The sequence below is a fragment of the Bombina bombina genome, chromosome 4 (genome assembly GCF_027579735.1).
Source record: "Bombina bombina isolate aBomBom1 chromosome 4, aBomBom1.pri, whole genome shotgun sequence".
Lineage (NCBI taxonomy): Eukaryota > Metazoa > Chordata > Amphibia > Anura > Bombinatoridae > Bombina > Bombina bombina.
In genome coordinates, this window is record NC_069502.1 from 1,079,543,830 (window position 1) to 1,079,567,819 (window position 23,990).

At 39.2% G+C, this 23,990-nt stretch overlaps 1 protein-coding gene across 5 annotated transcripts in view; it reads left to right on the forward strand.

Annotated features, from left to right (window-relative positions):
- MCFD2 (multiple coagulation factor deficiency 2, ER cargo receptor complex subunit) overlaps positions 1-23,990 on the forward strand; it is an 83,016-nt gene that overhangs the window by 45,544 nt on the left and 13,482 nt on the right. For 4 of the 5 annotated variants that reach the window (XM_053712242.1, XM_053712239.1, XM_053712241.1 and 1 more), the window contains exons 2-3: positions 5,714-5,884; positions 13,326-13,485. In XM_053712242.1, coding sequence (XP_053568217.1) covers positions 5,727-5,884; positions 13,326-13,485 — 318 coding nt within the window. In that variant the 5' untranslated portion in view covers positions 5,714-5,726. The remainder of the gene's footprint in view (positions 1-5,713; positions 5,885-13,325; positions 13,486-23,990) is intronic. The other variant, XM_053712243.1, reaches the window with a different exon arrangement.

Genomic DNA, 23,990 nt, shown 5'->3' on the forward strand with positions numbered 1-23,990 from the left:
TGCTGAACCAAAAATGGGCTGGCTCCTAAGCTTACATTTCTGCTTTTAAAATAAAGATACCAAGGGAATGAAGAAACATTGATACTAGGAGTAAACTAGAAAGATGCTTAAATTGCATGCTCTATCTGAATCATGAAAGAAAAAAATTGGGTTTCATATTCCTTTAAAATTACATGCTCTATCCCTTTAATTGTATACTGCAATACATTTTATAGCTGCTTAAAGGGACAGTCAAGTCCAAAAAAAACTTTCATTATTTAAAGGTAAGGTAAAGTTGATAACAGTACTTAACGCTATTTGTACGATTATAAAAAAAACCCATAAGTTTTATTCATCAATTCACAAATATCCCGCATAAATCTACCTTTCTCTACCTTTTAAACTTTGTCCTGTGTACAATATTTCGTCCGCCCGACATTTTGCTTTATTTGATTGACATCCGCTTTCTATATTACCATCCAATCGGCATTTTCCCCTTCAGGGGTTTAGCCCATCAATCCCGACATCACTCGCCGATTGAGCGCATGCGCTGGACTAGACTCAAGCCTCTTCAAACTGTGCTCGTTCGCGAGTAGCGCATGCGCAGTGCTAGCGGTGTAGCGATCACTTAGTTTGATTCTTTCTAACCATTTCAAAGATCCCTCCGCAAGTGTTGGTAAGATATGAAGCTCCTGATGTGTAGAATGAACAGCGATGTAAAGAATCACTGTTTTTTTTGGGGCAAAAATATTGTTGTATTTGAAATAGGATGTCAATCTGCAAAATATGCTATTACTAATAATCAAAAAACGGGTGAATTTGCGCATGCGCATAAGATAGTGCCTCTGTGAACGCGCATTGACCTGACGACGACAAAGGGGTGAGAACGCTTCCTGTAATAACAGCGATAAACACGGAAGTGGCATGGGGGAGGAGGATTGAATAGAACGGTTGCAAATAAAAAGATTGGATTACAGGTAAAATAAATAATGTAAAGCAAAAAAAAAATTAGCGACTACCTTATTATTGATATTTATTTTAAATATATGAGGTCAATAAATATAAACTTTACCTTACCTTTAAATAGGGAATGTAATTTTAAACTTCCAATTTACTTTTATCACCAATTTTGCTTTGTTCTTTTGGTATTCTTAGTTGAAAGCTAATTCTAGGAGGTTCATATGCTAATTTATAGAAGACTGCCTCTAATCTGAATGCATTTTGACCACTAGAGGGCATTAGTTCATGTGTTTCATATAGATAACATTGAGCTCACGCACGTCAAGTTACCCTGGAGTGAGCACTAATTGGCTAAAATGCAAGTCTGTCAAAAGAACTGAAATAAGGTGGCAGTCTGCAGATGCTTAGATACAAGGTAATCACAGAGGTAAAAAGTGTATTTCTATAACTGTGTTGGTTATGCAAAACTGGGGAATGGGTAATAAAGGGATTATCTATCTTTTTAAACAACGGCAATTCTGGTGTTGACTGTCCCTTTAAATAAAAAGTTGTGTTCCACATCTAAGTTGTGAAAGTATTGCTGCTGATCGGATCAGCAGTGGTTTGTGCTTGGGACCAGCAGTATTTTGCAAATCCCGATCAGTACTTCTATTGTGGGTTTTAACAAACTGTAGTGTAGGGTCCATAGTCTTAAAATTACATGTTCTGTGGAATCGGAGCATGTCAATTTTTTTTTTTTTTCACTTTTATGGATCTTTAACTATATACCAGAATACATTTATTGCTGTTTATAGGGACATTCTGGTAAAAATATAAATGCGTACAGATGAATTATATCTTTGAATAGAAACATATTTGCAATATACATGTATTGGCAAAAATACTTCTAGTAAAAGTTATTACTCTGTTAGTGTTTGACGTTTTCTCTGCACATGCATGTGAAGCATATCTAAATATTCTCAATGCACCAGCATTTGAAATACTGCAGCTGCTCAGAGTGCCACTGGGGCTTTTATCATGTAATTAACAAATTGAGTCCTGGTACAAGCACCTTGGGCTCTTTGAGCAACTGTTGTGTTTAAAATGCTGGTGCACGGTGCAGACTTAAATACACTTTTGAAACAGCTATATGGGGTTATTTTTAGAAGCATTTTTGCTAATACATTTATATTACCAAAATGCTTCTATTCCAAACTGAAATACATTTATGTGGATTCAAGTTTTGGCTGCAATGTCCCTTTAAATAAAAAGTTGTGTTTACTGGCATTTTAATTTAAATACAGTTGAATTACACAATTGGCAAATGTATAATAAAGACAATACAATAACACTATGAACTTCAAATGAGCAATAGATTTTTTTTTTTCTTCTCACAATTAAAAAAAAAAAAAAAATTGTCTTCCTATTTCTCTGCCTAATATATAATGTGAGTCATCAGAGAACCACAGACTCATATGTGTCTCAATGTGAACTCTTGAACACGCTCAATATTAGAGGTGTGCATTCAGCAGTTTCATTCAAAGTCAGAGGCTGCTTTTGGTTTTCTGCTCTTTTCGGAGCCGAATATCTTCTTGTGCAAGTGAAACCCACTAAGTTCTGTGCAAATCCACATCTTAGTGTATTTCACTTGCACAAGAGGAGATTCAGCTTCAAAAGGCTGACTAGAGAAGTCAGAAAACCACAGAATACACACCTTTACGCTATTAGCTGGTGTCTCAGAAAGTGTGAATAGAAAAAGGCTGCACAATTTGATAATGGAAATAATTTATTTTTTTAATTATATTTGCTAACAAAACCATAAAAGTTTAACTCTAATTTTAATATCTCTTTTAAAATGTAGAGAAGGCTAAAGGAACAGAACCAAATATAGTGCTGTGTGTTGGGGGGGGGCGATGTGTTTTTTTATATATACCCCGTATTGCTCCGCATATAGGCCGCACATTTATCCCTTGATCTGTAGCGTTAAATTTGCAGTGCGGCTTATATGCGGGTGCGGCCTATAATCGGGTACTTTTTGGCTAAATCGTACATGCGCAGTACGGCCGAACTTCCGGTGCACCCTGTGGCATTATGGGTAATGTAATCCACCGGAGTTGGGTGGTTTTGCGACGGTGACCATGGTTAGTAGGTTTGGCGGGACGCTCATATGCATTAGCCACTGCTGTGAAGATGCGGTAATGCTGAGCACAGACATATGAATGAGGAGGGAGGAAGTGGGCAGAGCACACTCTGTCCCATGGGAGTCAGTTGCGTTACTGATATTGTCTGGTAAGAGACATTTGTGTTTTTGTTTTGCCCTCACATCATACCTGCTAAAAAATAAATAAAAAATACGGTATAAAATAAAACAAAGGAAAGATGCTGTACTCCTTAGTACTGGTAATTTGAAATGTGAAAAAACCTTTATTCAGCCATTACAGATTTAATGGCTGAATGTATTTTTTTTTTCTTTTCACATTTGAAATTACCAGTACTAAGGAGTGCAGCATCTTTCCTTTGTTTTATTCTATACTCTTGGGGAAGTGGAAAAGGCTCCCCTGGGAGCTGGCACCCTGCATTGGGACTCATTGCTTGCACATTTGAGTGCTGGTCTCAATCACTTGCAAACATTGCAGCTTGTGCAACTAATGTGTACATTTTCTTTCAAATTAAATTTCTTCAAACTGCCATCAAACTTTAACCCCTTAGTGACCAGACCACTTTTCCATTTGTTGACAGTTTGGGACCAGGGCTATTTTTACATTTCTGCGGTGTTTGTGTTTAGCTGTCATTTTCCTCTTACTCATTTACTGTACCCACACATTATATACCGTTTTTCTCGCCATTAAATGGACTTTGTAAAGATGCCATTATTTTCATCATATCTTATAATTTACTATAATTTTTTTTTTTTTTTTTTTTTTATAAAATATGATGAAAAAATGGAAAACACTTTTTTTCTTACTTTGACCCACAAAATCTTACACATCTACAACCACCAAAAAACACAAGCTAAATAGTTTCTAAAGTTTGTCCTGAGTTTAGAAATAGCAGACATATATGACTTTGGCAATTAGAAGGCCGCTAAATGCCGCTGCGTACCACACTTGTATTATGCCCAGCAGTGAAGGGGTTAATTAGGTAGCTTATAGGGTTAATTTTAGCTTTAGTGTAGAGATCAATCACTCACCTGACACATCCCACCCACTGATCCCTCCCAAACAGCTCTCTTCCCTCCCCAACCCCACAATTGTCCCCACCATCTTAAGTACTGGCAGAAAGTCTGCCAGTACTAAAATAAAAAGCATTTTTTTTTTATATTAATTATGCAGTGTTGGATCCCCCTTAGCCCCAACCTTCCTGAGCCCCCCCATACAGCTTTCTAACCCTCCCCTGTCTACCTACTTGCCGCCGTCTTGGGTACTGGCAGCTGTCTGCCAGTACCCAGTTTGCCAAAAACAGTTTCTTGCTTTTTTTTAATATTAAAAATTAGTTATTTTTTTCTGTAGTGTAGCTGCCTTTCCCCCCCGATCCCTTGGCCAATATTTAAATATCCCCCCTCTCCCTCCCTCCATGTCGATTCATTCATGTGTTTTTTGTGTAAATGTGGTGTGCGCACGTCCCCGATGTCTACCCCGCCGCATCTGCGAGTAAACATGCACAAATCTGTGTGCACCGGAACCGGATCCACCCATTGATGAGCCGTCCACCCGCCTCCCTGCTGCTGCTCCCCCCCCACCAACGATCAGCACCATCAATGGCCGATGCAGGGAGGGCCAAAGAGTGGCCCTCCCTGCATCGGTGGTTTAAAAAGGGTATTAAAGTGATGACTCAATATGGAGGCATTACTACAATACCCTGGAAGCAATTCGATCGCTTCCGGCGCTTCAAACCCCAGAGGACGTGCCAGGCATGTCCTTGGTTGTTCAGGGTAGTTTTTTGGAAGACGTACCCGGCACGTCCTTGGTCGTTTAGGGCGCGGCCTATATGCGGCACAATACGGGGGGTGTGTGTGTATATGTGTGCATATATATATATATATATATATATATATATATATATATATATATATATATATATATATATATATATATATATATATATATATATATATTTTCAATTTAGTTGTTAAATTTGGCACTAAAAGTGGCTTTATAATGCATTTTTTAACAATAATAAAAAATCTCTTGCTTTAAAATAGGAAATGTACAAGGTTGAAAACCAAAATAGCTATTTGCATTATTATTATTTGATTTTCTTAAATTTTTTTTAGATTAGGCAATTTGCAGCCTTTTGAAGAAAACCTAGCTTACAGAATTGGTGTCTAGGAAGCATGGGGCAAACACAATGCTTACACAAAAGCAAGAGGTCTTTAACCTATTAACGCCGTTAGGATATTGTATTCCGTCTGAATTTTGCTGGGCTTTAGCGCCGAAGGACGGAATACAACGTCCTAACCGCTTGGCTTTCCGGAAGCCACTGGCGCTTCCCTGATGGGATCGCAGTCTGGAGGGCGTGCCTAGCATCATAGAGACGCCCCCTGACGCAATCCCATCATTGAAATCACGTGCACGATCGCAAGATTTCAATTTCTTTACATCGGAACAGTTGTTCCGATGTAGACACGTTAACCCCGGCACAACTTTAACATGACTTTTTCATTTAGAAAAAATAAATTTTTTAGTATGTTTAAGTAGAGCTTATATTAGGTTTTCTTAGCATTTTACATTCTGGGACAAACATACTCCCCCCGTCATTATTGAAGGTATAATTAGCTGTATTTTGTTTTCTTAAGGAGCTGGGCAATCATGGTTTGCCAGAATAGCTATTTATCTCATTTTCTTTGGAGCATTGTATCTGCAATGTTGTTGTTATCGGCATTTGCAGATGATCACACTCAACCCAAAGTAGAAGAGGGACATCATGGAGGTTCTCATTTTGATAAAAACATGGTGCAGGACAAAGAGTAAGTATTTTATATATGTAGAAATTAATGTATGCTACCTTAAGAATGTGTAAATATGAAATTACGATAGTACGAAGATGCAATATTTTTTTATTTTTCCTGAAGAAAATAGAGTTTCTAGAGTCTATAATTTTAATGTAAAGCAGTTGATAACCTCAATGGGGAACACAGATTCCACTGGGCATTTTAAAGAGTTACTGAACCAATTTTTTTTCTTTCATGATTTAGATAGAGCATGCATTTTTAAGCAACTTTCTAATGTACTAATGTTATCAATTTTTCTTCTTTCAAATTCTGTTGGTATCTTTATTTGAAGGAGGAATGTAAAGCTTACGAGCCGGCCCCTCTTTGGTTCAGCACCTGGGTAGCACTCGCTGATTGATGGCTAAATGTAGACACCAATCAGCAAGCGCTATCCAAGGTTCTGAACCAAAAATGGGCCAGCATATTTTATTTTCCTGCTTTTGCAAATAAAGATACCAAAAGAACGAAGAAAAATTGATAATAGGAGTAAATTAGAAAGTTGCTTAAAACTGCATGCTCTGTCTGATTCTTGAAAGAAAAAAATTGGGTTCAGTATCCCTTTAAGGGGGTGTATCCCAGAACTACTCTGGAAAAGTAAAAATCTATGAAAACAAGAGAAGACAGATGCGCCACATGGCCCAATATTGTTTGGTCCAAATATGTATTTGATAGATGTACAAAGATTGAACTCACATTTGTTTAAGCACCTCAGTCAGTGCTATAGAGGCAGTCTGGGATCTCTTACAGTCACCCAGGGAACCAAACTCCGGTAGTAATATAATGTCTGTATCAGAACGACATAAGAGACATAGGTGCCAATATGGCCTAGTATTGTTTTGACACAGTGAGCAATATAAAGCGATAGAATGGTACTCACAATAGTTGTAGCATCTCCTTTGATGCTAAAGAGGCAGGATGGTATCAATATAGTCACCCACCAGACTTGAGCACAGGCCCACTGGATCAGGATGGATGTCAGCACCACAGGTAGTCAGGAAATATCCAGGATAGGATAACCCCTCTCGGTCAGAGAGATAGCAGGCATTCAAACAATAGGATAGCAAGTGTTCAGATAATTTAAAAAAGTTTTATTAAAATAATAAAAACAAGGCAACGCGTTTCTCAGCTACAAGCTGTTTCATCAGGCTTCATAATAACATTTGTGAACACTTGCTATATATATATATATATATATATATATATATATATATATATATATATATATATATATATATATACACTGAACATCCAATTGATCTCAATCAAAACCACATGGTAATAGGAGGAGTCTAAGGGGCCATTGCAATTCTATTGGCCCATTCGGTTGCAATTAGTGTAGATTAATCTCAATTATTTATATGTATAATGAGTCAGGTGATCACTGAATAAGTATATTATAGTCATAGTAAAAAACTCAGTCAAACATATATCTCATAAACATGTGGTTTTGATTGAGATCAATTGGATGTTCAGTGTGTGTGTGTATATATATGTATGTGTATATGTATATATATATATATATATATATATATATATATCTCAAGTGTTCACAAATGTTATTATGAAGCCTGATGAAACAGCTTGTAGCTGAGAAACGCGTTGCCTTGTTTTTATTATTTTAATAAAACTTTTTTAAATTATCTGAACACTTGCTATCCTATTGTTTGCCTGGATATTTCCTGACTACCTGTGGTCCTGACATCCATCCTGATCCAGTGGGCCTGTGCTCAAGTCTGGTGGGTGACTATATTGATCCCATCCTGCCTCTTTAGCATCAAAGGAGATGCTACAACTATTGTGAGTACCATTCTATCGCTTTATATTGCTCACTGTGTCAAAACAATACTAGGCCATATTGGCACCTATGTCTCTTATGTCGTTCTGATACAGACATTATATTACTACCGGAGTTTGGTCCCCTGGGTGACTGTAAGAGATCCCAGACTGCCTCTATAGCACTGACTGAGGTGCTTAAACAAATGTGAGTTCAATCTTTGTACATCTATCAAATACATATTTGGACCAAACAATATTGGGCCATGTGGCGCATCTGTCTTCTCTTGTTTTCATAGATTTCTGCTTTGGGTCCCGGCCTGGATCTCTACAGATAGCTGCCTGATCATCATCTCAGTGATTCCTCACTATATACAAATAGATACTTTCATCTATATAACCTCATATCACAGTGAACTTCTCTGTCTAATTGTTTACATCATATTGAGAGGTTGCACACCTAGGCTATATTACCTGTATAATATCACTGTCACTTATACCTTTGTGTCTTTCTCTTAGGAGGTTGTGCTACATATTTATTATATTTAGGTACACCTTTTTGCAATATTATTGTATATCATTTCCACTTATTTTTGTGTCTTTCTCTTAGGAGGTTGTGTTACATATATATATCATATTAGGTACACTTACCTGTATTACCATTGTACACCACTCTAACTTTATCTTTCTCCTAGGAGGATGTGTTTTATATATATAGAATCAATATAATCTTATCCATATATATGCTTATTGTTGATGGAATAGATTAGTCTTTTATATTAAGCATTATATCTTTCTCTTTAGAGGTTGCTGGTTATATTTTCTATATACAACTCTTGCCTCATACTATATCTTGCCTATTATTGACGGCCATAGCGAACTGACTACATAACTTTTATAGTCGTTAGGAACACTAAGTATCCTATACAAGGGCGCCCCCTCCTCTATATCCTTATTCTGGAAAAATAAAGCCTTGCAAATATGGCAATTATAAATGCTTTTAAAACATTTTGGGCTGAATTACAAGTGGAGCTATTTAGCGTTCCCGCTCGTGTGTTAACTGTGCTTAAAGTAAGCTTTTTGCACGTGTCGGATAGCGCGTGTATTACAAGTTAAAAGTAAAAAGTTATCGCACTGGCGCTAACCTAATGTGTGTGTGAAAAGCCTAAATTAGAATATAGTGCGTGCCTTAACGTATTTCCCCATAGAAGTCTATAGAAAAGTGTAAAAAAAAAAAACAACTTATCACCCTACTCGTGTGCTAACCCAACATGAAAATATGTATATTTGACATTCCAATGTTCTTCACATAGCATAATATGTTCTATTTATTCATAAATACATATTTTTGCATATGTCTGATGGTATTTTGAAACCTTTATTAAATATGAATATTGCATAAATGTGTTTTCATCTACTTGACTGCAAAGGGCTCCAATGCACTTATATATGTGCATATGTATTTATTTGTTAATATGTTTATATATGTCTGAAAATACATATGTACATACATACACACACACACACACACACACACACACACACACACACACACACTCTCACAGGACCGAACAACTAGCTCAATACCATTGTTAGCCTGTTCTATGGCGATTTATCACCTCGGTGCAGCTTCGTTTAGCCCAGTACTGCTTTTCACAGAGTAGAACTTTCCTGTAGTATATCAGTCTGATCCCGCTTTTTAACGGTCAGTCCAGCGCCGAAATACCAGGCAATTCCTCTCAGCAACCCGAGACGATCATTTCGGCCTTCATTGGGCCTCGTCAGGGAGGTGTAGCTATGTTCCTCTAAGCAAACATACAGAAAGAAGCGCACTCACAGGAACGAACAACTAGCTCAATACCATTGTTAGCCTGTTCTATGGTTAACAATGGTTACTCTGCTAAAAGAAGTTGCACCCAGCAGGTAAATCGCCATAGAACAGGCTAACAATAGAATTGAGCTGGTTGTTCGTTCCTGTGAGTGCACTTTTCTCTGTGTATTTAGTCTCCCTATGGGGAAAAAGGGACAACCAGACGTGGACTCCTTGCTCAGTGTGCTTAGAGGAAAATGTCTACACCTCACTGACGAGGCCCAATGAAGGCTGAAACGATTGTCTGGGGTTGCTATGTTCCTTGTTCAGAGAGGAATTGCCCGGTATTTCAGTGCTGGACTGACCGTAATAGGCGGGATCAGACTGATATATTACAGGAAAGTTCTACTCTGTGAAAAGCATTACTGGGCTAAATGAAGCTGCAACCAGGTTGTAAATCGCCATAGAACAGGCTAAAGTGTGCTTCTCTGTATGTATCTAGTCTCCCTAAGGGAATTCTATTAGACAGTGTTATTATGAGAGTAACTGCACTTTTACATATAATTTTGATGTTTGGTGCAACTTTTTATTCAATTGTAACAGTTAACCAGAGCTCTGAGGTTGCGCTAACCCGACGCACGTTAACTTCACTTGCGCTCAAGCGATAGCATTTACTTTCATCTTGTAGTTCGCTTGCTACTTCCGACGTGCGCAAACAGGCATGATAAATCCGATATCACTCGTGCTCAACTGTTAGCACGCCACTCATAATATGGCCCTTTATAGAGTTCAATCCTGAATTGCTGATACTGTGCGTTTTTTAAACAATTTTAATTCTGTATTTTAACCTCAATAAAAAAAAAAAAAGTTAACAGGCTGAAATTTAAACAGACAAATCTCCAAATGTACATAGTAAAACATTTTACATATATTTAGCAAACAAGTGACATTTAAACTTGCACCACTTATTCTTTCCACAATAAATGTTGTAAGTGATACTAATACTGCAAAATGTTGACTTTAGTTTTTATATGAGAAATATTCAGTGACCCCCTGTAATAGACTAAAAGCTTAAGTTTAAAGCAGACCCCTAATAAAAATGAGTGACCATTCTTGGGCCACCTAAACTAGAGTTGCAGCATAAAGAAGTACATTGGGGGATTAAACAAAATGGCCACTTTATGGACCCACTATAAAATTAGAATTATATGGAATCAGAACGCAGTAGCATATGTAAGGATAATATAGATCGTGACATAAAACTCTTATCTGCTAATAAGATAAATACAACTGAAAAAATTAAGTGACCGCTCGATATATAAGCAAAATACTAACGCTAAACCAGTGAGCAGAATATCAAACATTATTATAATGTCAGGAAGGTAAATTCACACATTGGGTAAGTTAGAGCTGTAAGAGGTTAATGTGCTAAAGGCCACACTAGTAAACAGGCCATGATTAATTCAGCTCGGCTCCATCAACATTAGTTATTTTGTTAATTGATTACCGCTAGCTTGTGAGGCTATAACTAAGCTTGGAAAAAGGCTGAGGGAGTTAAAGTCCTGCTAAAGGGACACTGAACCCAACTTTATTTCATGATTCAGATAGAACATGCATTTTTAAGCAACTTTCTTATTTACTCCTATTATCAATGTTTCTTCATTATCTTGCTATCTTTATTTGAAAAGCAAGAATATAAGTTTAGAAGCTGGAGCATTTTTGGTTCACAACCTGGGTTGTGCTTGCTAATTGGTGGCTAAATGCACTCACCATTAAACAAGTGCTGTCCAGGGTCTAAACTAAAAAATGGCTGGCTCCTTAGCTTAGATGCCTTCTTTTTCAAATAAAAAATAGCAAGAGAACGAAGAAAATTTGATAATAGGAGTAAATTAGAAAGTTGCTTAAAATTGCCTGCTCTATCTGAATCGTGAAAGAAAATATTTGGGTTTAGTGTCCCTTAACCCTATAAGAGCTCCAAGTACAAGGGATAGTGTAACCTAATTATGGGGCCAATTACCACAATAACTAATTACCTCCTATAGACTGTGTTATGGAGAGAGAAAGATAACCACAAAATTGTTATGATTAGAGGATACATAGAAACCTACTTTTAGGAAAATATTCACATAGATAACAAATTGTCTAAATATTTCAAATTTTACTATCCTTGTCAGTTTAAGAAATTTAAAGTGTATATAATTTAGCAAAACTATTTCAGATTAACAAAAATCTCATTATTAGTTCTATGCAGCCAAGCATTATCACTCTGTGTTGACTGGTAAATTTCACAGTTGAAAACTTTGCAACCAACTACCCTCTAAGGTTCTGAGTGTCCCAATGCTCATGTGTGCATGCTGTCAAAAAGGATGAATAGAGCTATAGTTGGGACACTAACCATGGTTAAACTGAAAAAAATTAGAACAAATTTATATCCGAGATCCTGGGGGGAAGCTATCCACCTCTCGATGTGTGTAACAGTTTAACCTACCCCAATTTTGCTCACATACCAGGGGTCCATGTGCTCTAGTGATGAAGTATCCGAAGAACGCCTCAATCATGAAATGCTTTCTGATTCACTAGGGTTGAAGTCACTGACACCACCTTCCAAGTAGTAGGACCTCTATAAAATCTGAGTATGCTTGAAGACGACTACGGTCTTTTGAGAGCAATCAGTCGTTCTAGACGTCGTATTAACATCGGTAAGGTTCAGGGCCTTGCAACTCTGACTAGTCTTGATAGCGCTCACCTTAACACTCAATCTGCAACTATTCAACTTTTCTGGACTGCTTAAAGAACATACTTTCTCTGATATCAACGCCATCTCTGGTATCAACGCAACCTTCCTCAAGGCCGAATGGTCCACTCCTGAGTCTTGATGGCAGCATAAAGAGGCAAGTGATAGATGTGGGGCCACTGGGTACTACCTCTCGTGTCACACAATAAGAGAAAAACATTTGATTTTCAATAGTGCAGGATTCAGCTTCTTCTGATGTTTTCATGAAAGTGGCTTGATGGATTTGAAGGAGCTTGCCAAGCTTTGCTATCATAACAGTTGACTCTATAACATAAGCTGACTTTTTATTTCAAAGCACATACTTGGAAGTAGGAATACAGTGCTTTCATGGTGCTTCCACTGGGGGGGTGGTTGAGGTTGGTGGCCCTCCAGTGTGCTAGGGCTGGTAGCAACCCAAACAACATAAATTTAAGTTTGCAAGAAGATTCATAATCCTTCAAATATAGGGTCAGATGGCTATAGCAAACTATAATAATAGCATGGTAAGTCTGGAAAGCAGCAGACGCTTGGAAGTCCCGTCCCTACAAGTTGACTTTTTATGTCCAAGTTTACATTCATTTTCTAAATTCTTTGGTTAAAAAAAAACAAACGCATTCATATTTTAAGATGGAAAGCAAATTAAGGGAAGGCTGCAATAACGATGAAAATACTAAATTCATATTATGTTTATCTTATACATAAACAGGACCACATTGTTTGCTTCCCTTACTCACTTCACTTTACATCCACAGAATATACTAATAGCCCATCCACATCATAAAGCTTCCATGAAAAGTATTTGCTGAAATATATTGTCTTTTAAGAATGAGTTGAGTAATGTTATTGCATTTGTATAAAGTGCTGCCCAGGATAAAAATGTCTTATTTTATTGTAGTTTACTAAATACAGCACACCCAGACTGTACTTGAGTTTATTTCCTTATTAGCTGGGTATGTTTATCATTAGATAATCAAAGATATTGTTAGCTGGACAGTGCTTTTATAAGAAGAACATTTCCTTAGTTCACGGTTCTATAATATTCGCTATTTAACATTTTGCAGCCACATCATGGAACACTTAGAAGGAGTTGTTCAGAAACCAGAAGCAGATATGTCTCCTCAGGAATTGCAGCTTCACTACTTCAAAATGCACGACTATGATGGCAATAATTTATTGGATGGTCTTGAGATAGCATCTGCAATTTCACATGTGCATAAACAGGTTAGTATGGGGCATATAACGGCATGAGTTAGTTTTGAATTGAATCTTTTCTGTACTACTCTTTAACAGCCTTTTAAAGTAACGTTGGCACAAACATTTTCTATCATGCATATTAGGGCTGCAACTATTATTATTTTCATAATCGATTACTCGGCCGATAATTTTTTTCGATTAATTAACTAATTGGATAAAAAAAAAATCCACATACTGAGTGTTACAAATATAAACTTCAGACTAAAACTTTACATTAACTCAACTGTTTGTCCAATTTTTAAACAGCAGAGCACATTTTTAAAACAAAACCACAAACTGTTTAAAAAAAGGTAGGACTAGAAAGAGGTAGAATTTCACTGTTAACATTCTGTGATTCACTCTTTCATAAACTTTGCATTGAAATGCAAAAATTACAACCTGCTCCTGGCTGCGGCTGGCTCTTTTTTTTTTTTTTTTTTTTTTCTACAAGCTATATTACCTGCAGCAGAGAAGAGGCGCTCAGATGTATTGAGTCGCTTGAGATGCATAAATAGGGTTTTGCCAATTTCACCAAGGTGGGATATTTATCTTTGTAAAGAGGCCGCTTGCATTAGTGGAGCTAACAAAGTAAGCCTGGACTTCATTCTAATATAAAAATATCTTGAATATCTATATGGTAAATAACCAGCCATAAGGTTAGGGGAAACCTATTTAGTCCGCTCTTAAAATAATACCTATATACTTATAGATGTTGAATTTGGTACATATTACATTTAATTGAAAATATTAAAAAAAAAATAAAAAGTCAAAAGCGCTAAGGACTATATATCAATAACAGGACAAAGTGTATTCAATACATATAATCAGCAATAGCAAGCGATCCGCTAATAATTGTGCAAACTGATAATAGTGCACATCAATTCAATTAACAAATCAATCTAGGGCCTAGGTGTAAATAACAAGCACAGCACTATATCCTGCAAAGCATAGTCCCAAACCAACTAATTGATTATGAAATTCGTTGACAACTATTTTCATAATCGATTGATTAGTTGCAGCTCTAATGCATATAAAAAAGGGCAATTGAAACAATGGTTAGGTTAAAGCTGTTTAAATTAAACCTAACATGAAGTACTCAACTGACACAGGCGGATTAATGCTGACTGGCTGATAAAGACAACTTATAGCCCCACTGGAGATAATCTAATAAATCAAATACATTTTGAAAAAAAAAACTTTTGTTGACTACAACGTTTAAGTTTTTGTTTGCCATCTTTATTTGGGTTCAATGTATTAAGCTTAGGTGTGTTGAGAATTAAATTTTAACAAAATCAGATTGTGAGGAAAATGTGAGTAGTTGAATCTTCTGTTTGTGGGGAGGTTTTAGTTTGTCTGAAATTAGGGTTCGGAGTTAGGGCAAAAAATAAGTCTGGATATTTGCTGGCATGAGGAATAATAGGATGTTTGAAAAGTGTCTGACAGGGTGTTGAATTAAATAATCCAAATATTTCTGAAAGTCTAGCCCTAGGGGGTTGGAAGTATCATCTGTGTTTGTGGTACAGATCCATTGGTATGAGAGTTGGAGAGACAGTGTCTTGCAATTATTTACTGAGGGGCTTAGGGAGATTTATGTCTCATTGAGATAAAGTGTGAAGTGTGATCGATTGAGTGAATGATGTGCTCTGTGCACTTGGCAGGATTAAGAAGTAGAACTATTTGGCGTTAAAAGGAAATCAAAGTTGGTGAGTTGTTGATCTCATACTAGTGGAATGTTAAAGTGATGATATTAAAGAGCTTATTTCATCTTTCTAAATCATACCACACCCCTCCTTTTGTTTTCCACCAAAGTCAACACCCGTAAAAAGACATTATAATTCAAAAATGTAAATCTCTAATTCATAATAGTGTAAATTGCACATCTAATCTTAGTTAAAGGAAAACTGAACCCAAATGTTTTCTTTCGGGATTCAGAAAGAGTATGCAATTTTAAGCAACTTTCTAATTTACTCCTATTATCAATTATTCTTTGTTCTCTTGCTATCTTTATTTGAAGAAAAAAAAGGCATCTAAGCTAAGGAGCCAGCCAATTTTCTTCTATAAGATATGACGAGTCCACGGATTCATCCTTTACTTGTGGGATATTATCCTCCTGCTAACAGGAAGTGGCAAAGAGCACCACAGCTGAGCTGTCTATATAGCTCCTCCCCAGACTCCACCCCCCAGTCATTCTCTTTGCCTATACTAAGTGATAGGAAGGGTAAAGTGAAAGAGGTGATAAAATGTTAGTTTTTATTTTCTTCAAGCAAGAATTTGTTATTTTAAATGGTACCGTTGAGTGCTATTTTTTCCCAGGCAGCAGATGGATGAAGATTTCTGCCTGGAGACTGATGATCTTAGCAGTTGTCACTAAGATCCAGAGTAGTTCCCACAGAATGGCTGAGGAGTACTTTAGAAACTTCAGTGTGAGGAAAGGTTTTCATGCTACAAGCATTGCGGTATGTTCAGTCATTTTTTTTTCTGGAGAGACTGTGTTATTTCAGAATTGACAGTATCCCCATGAGGGAAGGGGTAAGCAGTAATTCTATTGGCTATGTTGGGCTATAAAATGATTGACACTGATAACATAATGTTTGTGGGCAAATGATTATATGTTGGGAGATAACAACTTAACGTTTTTTTTGTGACAAACATTTTCTTGTTTATTGGCAATGGAGGGTACACATGGCTTCAGTTAGATTTGGGTATATGAACCCACATGGCTAGATTTGTAGACCGCTTGGGAGCGGTCCTTTTGCAAAGCTGTGAGACATCGAGTAGATGGGCGGGGCCTATTTTCGCGTCTCAGTTGCGCAGTTATATTCCCCATGCAAGCAGCAAGCTCCAGCTCCGGTGGGCCCTTCAAGAAAGTTTAGGCCTAATCGAAGGGTTATTCCGATTTTGCAGACCCCTGAGGGAAGGTAGGCGCCACAGCAGAGCTGTGGCGAGGTGCAGGTTTTTTTTTTTTTGACTGATTATAACGTTTTTTGTCTAACTTTTTTTTTTTTTTTTTTTTTTTTTTAATTTTTAAAAGGAGCTTTATTGAAAAATAAAGATATAAACATACAAACATCTCAACAATGTCTCATTAGGTTACAATATACAATCTCAATAACAGAAACTATAGTTCTCGACAGACTATAAACGTCCAAAGTGATCTAATTCAAATAAACATTGTTCGAGAAATTGTCCGAGGCCCAAAGCTCCTGTTTTCCACATTTTCTTAGATTTTCTTGCAGCATGTGGACTATTAAAACAATCCAAACTTTTGAAATAACATTAACAATATGGTGCTCCGTAGAGCAGGTACAACTTAAAAAAATATCTGTATAGAACCACACTGAAGTGTCAGATAAACAAGGCCTAACACAGGCGACTGATACAATCTATAAGAAGAAAAAAAGAGAAGAAAAGAAGAAGAAAGAGGGAGAGGAGAGAGGAGAAAAAAAAAAAAAAAGGGGAGGGGGAGAGGGAAGAAGGGGGGAGAGGGAGAGAGGTAAGGTTCCAGCAATAGGTGGAGGGGGCGAGGAATAGGGCAAGGGGGGAGGGGAAGGGGACAAGGCGCCAGCGAGTGGGGATCAGTTCCATCATGGCTCAAGCCATTCAAATTTCACCGTTGCTCCAAAGTTGGAGCAACAGGTCATGGGTATCCAGTTTGCCTATACGGGCATAGTGATATCGTTCCAAGCATAAGAGGTTGGTCACCCCCTGTTTCCACTCCAAGGTCAGGGGGATTTGGGTCGTTTTCCATTTGGCAGGTATTAAGTTTTTAGCGCTTGTCAACATCAGCAACAGCAGTGTTCTCTTGGTTATATCCGGAATCTTTGTGGGAAAGTGAAACAATAATGTCTCCATGGTTTTTGGTATCTCTAGGTTCAGTGTTGAATGGATGTGCTCCCAGACCTCCCTCCAGAACTCATCCAGCATAGGACAATCCCACCAGATGTGTGACAAGGAACCCACCTCACCGCACCCCCTCCAGCACTTGTCTGAGGAGTTAGGGTAGATTTTTTTGAGACGAGATGGCGTGAGGTACCATCTGCTCAGAACCTTATATTGTGATTCCTGTATACGCGCGGACACAGACACCGTTCTGGTGGCTCGGAAAATCCTTTGCCACTCCTGCGGCTCCAGTTCGACCCCCAGCTCCCGGTGCCACTGTCTAGTGTACACCGGTAAGCTGTCGGTTCCTTTACATAAGATCCCGTAGATTTTTGAAATTAAATGCCTGGGCACTGTTTTCTGTGTACATAGTCCCTCAAAGAGTGTAAGGTCTCTTAAGAACAGTCGCTTATGTTTATGCGTTGTGATGTAATGCCCTATCTGCAGATACACAAACCAGGGGATCTCAATGGCGGGTTCGCCCGACCCTAGCGATTCCCTCGGTTTCATGCTTCCATTCGCCACAAATTCTCCCACGCGATTGTTGGCAAATTGTGACTGAGCAGTTGTTACCTGAGTCTGTAATGGTATGTCAGGGTTTCCATAAACCGGTGTCAGTGGGGAAAAAACTGTGGATATGTGTGTTTCTGTGCGTACAGACCTGTCCCATTCCTCCAAGACCACTTTGGTCAAGGGGTATCTTTCCACCTCTGCGGGCCTAACTTTTTTATCTAACCAGGGAAGGGAGGCGAGACCCCCCAGCTGGAGGACACCAGCTTCCAACGCAATCCAATCTTTTTGAGGGTAGTTGTGGCACCACTCAACCAGCCTCTGGAGAAGAACAGCCCTTCTATAAAAAAATACATTAGGGAGTCCCAGTCCACCCTCATCCCTAGGGAGATACATAGTTTTTCTATTTATCCTGGGCTTAACATCCTTCCATATATAGTCTTCTATCAGTTTTTGCAGGGAGGGGAGAAAGGAGCGTGGAAGAGGGATTGGAATAGTCTGGAGGATATATAGCACCCTGGGGAGGACATTCATCTTAACGACGCTTATCCTCCCTAGCCAAGAGATCATTTTGTGTTTCCACACCGAGAGATCATTCGAGATATTTTTCCTAAGAGTTGCATAATTGGTCTCGTACATAACCGAGGTCTCTGCAGAGAGCTCAACTCCGAGGTACTTCAGCGAGACAGTGTTCAGGACAAAAGGGCTATAGGTCTTGAGCCAAGTCAGGGTGGCAGGGGTCAGGTTAATGCTTAGTAATTCCGACTTGGTGTTATTAAGGAGGAAATTTGAAACAACCCCATATTTATGGAACTCGTCCATCAGTGCCGGGATCGAGGATTCAATATCGGATATAGTAAACAAGAGATCATCAGCATACATAGCAATCTTGTATTCCCTATTATTTACGTGGACTCCCTGCACTAACTTGTTGGCTCTGATGCTGCACGCAAGCGCCTCTACTGAGATGGCAAACAGTAGGGGGGACAATGGACACCCCTGCCTGGTGCCATTGGTGATCTTAAAGGGGGAGGAAAGGATATTATTCACCTTAACTCTGGCATTAGGTGTTGAGTACAATGCAAACGTCATACTCAGGAATTTCTTCCCGAATCCCAACTTTTCCATTACACTTCTGAGGAATTGCCAATTCACCCTGTCAAATGCCTTTTCGGCATCGGTTGACAGTAAGGCTATAGGTTGGGCGCAATTTTTAGAATATTCAATTAGTTGTAGAACTTTTAGGGTATTGTCCCTCGCCTCCCTTCCCGGGACAAACCCCACCTGATCTTGTGAAATCAAAGTGGGTAGGATAGTGTTTACTCTGTTTGCCAGTGTTTTAGCTAAAAGTTTGACGTCTGTATTGAGTAATGAGATAGGTCTGTAGCTTTGAGGGACGTCTGTGGGTTTGCCCGGTTTAGGCAACACAGTTATATATGCAGTCAACATTGATGAAGGTAGTGTCTCTAGGTCAGATGTACTGTTAAATAAATTTTGTATATATGGGAGTAAGATTGGTAAAAAAGCTTTATAATATCGGGCTCCAAAGCCATCAGGGCCTGGGCTCTTCCCAGATGGTAGGTCTAACAAAGCGGCCTGTATCTCTTCTTGCGTAAGGGGAGTGTCAAGGGAGCAAGCAATTTCGTTCGGCATAGTGTTCATATGTATGCCCTCCAGATACTCTGCTATCGCTAGCTGTTCCTGTTGTGTGTTAGGTGTACTGGCTAACGCAGTGGCTCCCAAGTTATATAATTGGCTATAGTAATTACGGAATGTCTCCGCAATGTTTGGGCTGTCTTTGTGTGTTTTCCCAGTTTTGTCTTTAATTGTGTGAACGTATGTTTTAAGTTGAGAACGTTTGAGGGCCCTGGCCAGTAATTTACCCGCCTTGTCTCCCCCTTCGTAGTATGTTTGTTTAAGCAGCAGCGCTTTCCTCTGATTTTCTTCCTGTAATAATTGTTTAAAGTCTGTCCTAGCTTGTGATAATTCAGCCAACAAAGCGGCATCTGTCGGGGCCTTTTTATGACGTTCCTCCAGTCTTCCTATCTGCAAGAGCGTATGATTATATTTTTCCCTAGCCTGTTTTATCCTCCTACTTTTATGGTCTATCAGGAGACCTCTCATAACACATTTGTGCGCTTCCCAAATTGTGGTCAGTGGGAGATCCTCAGTCACATTTAAAGCAAAAAACTCAGTCATTTTGGTAGATATGTCCTCTTTGATAAGCGGGCAGTCCAGTAAGGAGTCGTCTAGGCGCTACAAGAATGGCGTTGCTGGAGTGTTTGGCCAGTGCATTAAGCACGATACCGGGGCATGGTCTGACCATGTGATAGGGGTGATGTCGCTATTTGTGGTATATGCGATGCCCTGGGAGTCAGTAAAAAAGTAGTCAATTCGTGAGTATTTCAGATGTGGGCTAGAGTAGTAAGTAAAGTCAGATTCCGTCGGGTGCAATGTACGCCACACATCGTGTAATAGATGTGTCTTCGTCGTGTTATTTATATGTTTTAGGATATGGTGCGGAACGCTAGACACCCCATTTGATGTGTCCAGCTTAGGGATTAGTGGTGCATTGAAGTCGCCTCCCATAATCACCACCCCCTTAGAGAGCTCTAATAGTCTCGAGGAAAGTGTTCTGAAAAAAACGTGTTGTGCAGTATTCGGTGCATAAACATTTACTAGGGTAACTGGCCTACCGTACAAGAGACCTATCACGATAAGGTACCTACCCTCTTTGTCTCGTTCTACTGTTTGTGCCTGAAAGGGAACATTATGATGTATGAGTATTCCTACTCCATTGTGTTTGTGTGGGCCTGAAGCAAAGATTGCAACCGGGTATCTGTGGTTAAGCCATCTCGGTTCTTTATGCTTGGTAAAGTGGGTTTCCTGTAAAAAAAACAGGTCTCCCCGCATTCTATGGAGTTCACGTGAGACTATAGAGCGCTTACCAGGACTGTTAAGTCCTTTTACATTAACAGTAATAAATTTAGTTGGATGAACCCTCGGGTCCCCCTCGGCGGGCGCCATGTAGAGGAGGGGGAGGGGGTGAGAGAGAGGGAAGAAAAAAGAAAAAAAAAAAAAAGGGGGGGGGGGAAGAGATGGGAGAGAAAAAGGTGGTTAGGGAGAAGGGATGGTAATGGGAGAGAGAACAGAAGAACAGAAAGTGAGGGAACAAAAGAGAGAGGAGTCTAGAATAGAAGTAAGTCAGGAGACACAACAATTAAACAATACAGTGTATACTTCGTGTGTGACTAAAACACACAACCACAAGTGACACTAACAATGAAATAAAAAAGAAAATTCTTAAGGGTATGTGCCTTTGGCTAGTCATATTATTTAAAATAAAAAGGAGATGAGCTACTATGGAAAAGTGCATATAGTAATAACATTTGGAAACAATACCCAGCTATAACATAGGGTACTGAGAGATATCAGGTGAACCGAGGGGGGGGGGGGGGGAATATAAGGGGAGGAGGAGAACCATAAGGGTTCCTATAGACATAAGTCTAACTAGGGCTGATACATGTTAATTGTGACAGATATATTTCACTTATGCGTACGTTCACAGAGGTTAAAAAGGCCTCATCCATAAACATTTAGTTTGCTACTGGGCGCAGTAGAGTGGAGATATGGGTAGAAAATTAAGGGTACCAAACATGAGAGTAACTTAAACATTTACAAACAATGCAGACAATATATAGAAAACATTTATGGCTAGTGCCCATTACCATAGTCTTGAACATATCTTTCGCGCCCGTGAGGGCCAGGAAGCAGTCAATTTCAGTGAACTCTGTGAAATAAAAGTAAGATTAAGGCAATTAAATGATAGTGTGTTCTCACACTTGCTACAGCAAGTCCTCCTGAGGTCTGTTCGTTAGTTGTTGGCCATCAGAGTCTGGGACTGGAATAGAGCAAAAGGCGTCTAAGTCCTCTACAGATCTGTAGATGGCCGACGATCCATTGTTGGTAGCCACTATGCATGTTGGGAATCCCCACCTGTATTGTATTTTGTTGCTTTGTAATGAGGTGGTAAGAAACCTCAGCTCCCTGCGTTTTTGGAGAGTCGCAGGGCAGAGATCCGAGAACAGTTGAAGAGTGATACCAGCATGTTGGATTGGATGTTTATTCCTGCAGTGGCGTAAAATCTCATCTTTATCCTTGAAGTTTAAAAGCTTGAGGATGACATCCCTTGGGGGAGCTTTGGCAGAGGGTTTTGGGCGTAGGGCTCTATGAGCTCTTTCTATGGTGACCTCCGGTGACATGGGGGTGCCCTTGATTACCCTAAATAAGTACTGTAAATAACCCTGCAGAGCAGTGGAGTTAACACTCTCAGGGATACCCCTGATGCGCAAGTTATTCCGCCTCCCGCGGTTATCCAGGTCCTCAATTCTTTCTAGTAAGTTCTGTATAGCATTAGTGTTCTGCTGTACTTGGGGAATTTTCTTTTATTTGGGCCTGCATAGTTGTCTGAGAGTGTTCAATATCTGTGACCCTTTGAGTTAAAACAGATACATCTTTACGTAGTTCCCCAAACAGATTTTTGATCTCACTCGCTATTTCCTTAATATCTTGTTTGGATGACAGATTTTTCAAGTCCTCCTTTGTGACATATGGTGTTGGAGGTGTAGGGTCTGGGAGAGCTTGGTCTGGGTCTGCTACACTAGGCCCTGGCTGAAGCGTGTTATCCTCAAAGGCCTGGGGCTCTATCCCTTTCAAGTAATGATTCATGTTCCTAGTTTTAGTGTTCTTTTCCCCCAAGCCAGCTTTCCTATGTGCCATTGTGGTCTTAATTTATACTTATATAGTGGGTATAAGCAGCTTATGATGCAAATCCAGTTGATAGATAAGTTCAGAAAAAGGAGATGCAGTAAACAAAAAAAAAAAGAATGGTGCTTTTTGTTTTTATTAAGCCCCCTAATTCTTTATACAGGTGTCCGGTTTGCAGAGACAATGTACTAAATAGCAGTGATCCTAATCCCACAGGGTTGTGTGCTTAGGACAATAAGTGGATTATGCCCAGTTCTCTGTATGTCTCCCAACCCGGTCTGGCCAGTGAGTTAGCGGTGTAGGGATGCCTACTCACCGGAACACAAATTTCTCAGCTATCAGCGCTCCGGGCAGGGGGAAGAGGCTCCGTGTCCTCCTTTATTCCAGACTTTTCAGGCACTCCACGTGGGCGACCGCTCCAGCGGTCGGATCTGGGCGTTATGTAGATGGTGGGTAATTCAGCCGTGTCACCGCCAAGTAAAGGCACTTCACCTGCAGGCCTTAAGAGACAGTCCGCGCTGCATATGTGAGTGTGCCCAGTTCATAGGGGTGCAGAGTTTAGACAACAATCCCGGCTTGAGTGATGTGTAGGGTGTAGTTCTCGTCAGTCGGGTGTCGCTGGGTATTATACAGGCCCACGGCCCACAGATGCAGCGATGCGGTATGCTCGCCGGACTTCAGTGTGCCCTTGAAAAGTAAATTTCTTCACATAGATGTGTCCCCCTCGGTTCAATAAGGGTATTTATGAAATTTGTAGCTCAATTGTGGGCATTTAGATATAGTAGACTAGCCTTTGGCTCAGGAGCCCTACACAATTGCGGCCATTGTCCTGCACAGCCAGGCTCCGCCCCTTTGTCTAACATTTTTTATACATAAGAGTTAAGTGATCCTTTTCTTGTGGTGCAATCTTAGCTGGCAAGTTAGGATATATTTATCATAAAATTGAGATAATTCTATCATTTTGAAGCAGTTTTGGAAAACTTGTATGCTTTTTTTTTTCTCTTAAAGGTGCAGTACCGTTTTTTTCAGATTATTATTTTTTTAATAAATAAAGTGTTTTCTAGTCTGTGGTTATTTACTAACCTGTTTAACATGTCTGACATTGAGGAAAGCCAATGTTCCATGAGTTTTAGAAGCCATTGTGGAACCCCTACTTAAAATGTGTCCCTCATGTACTGAAAGGGCCTTACATTGCAAAGAACATATTTTAGCTGATAAAAGTATGTCTCAGGATGATTCTCAGTCAGAAGAGAATCAGGTTATGCCATCTAATTCTCCCCAAGTGTCACAACCTTTAACACCCGCCCAAGCGACGCCTAGTACTTCCAGCGCGTCTA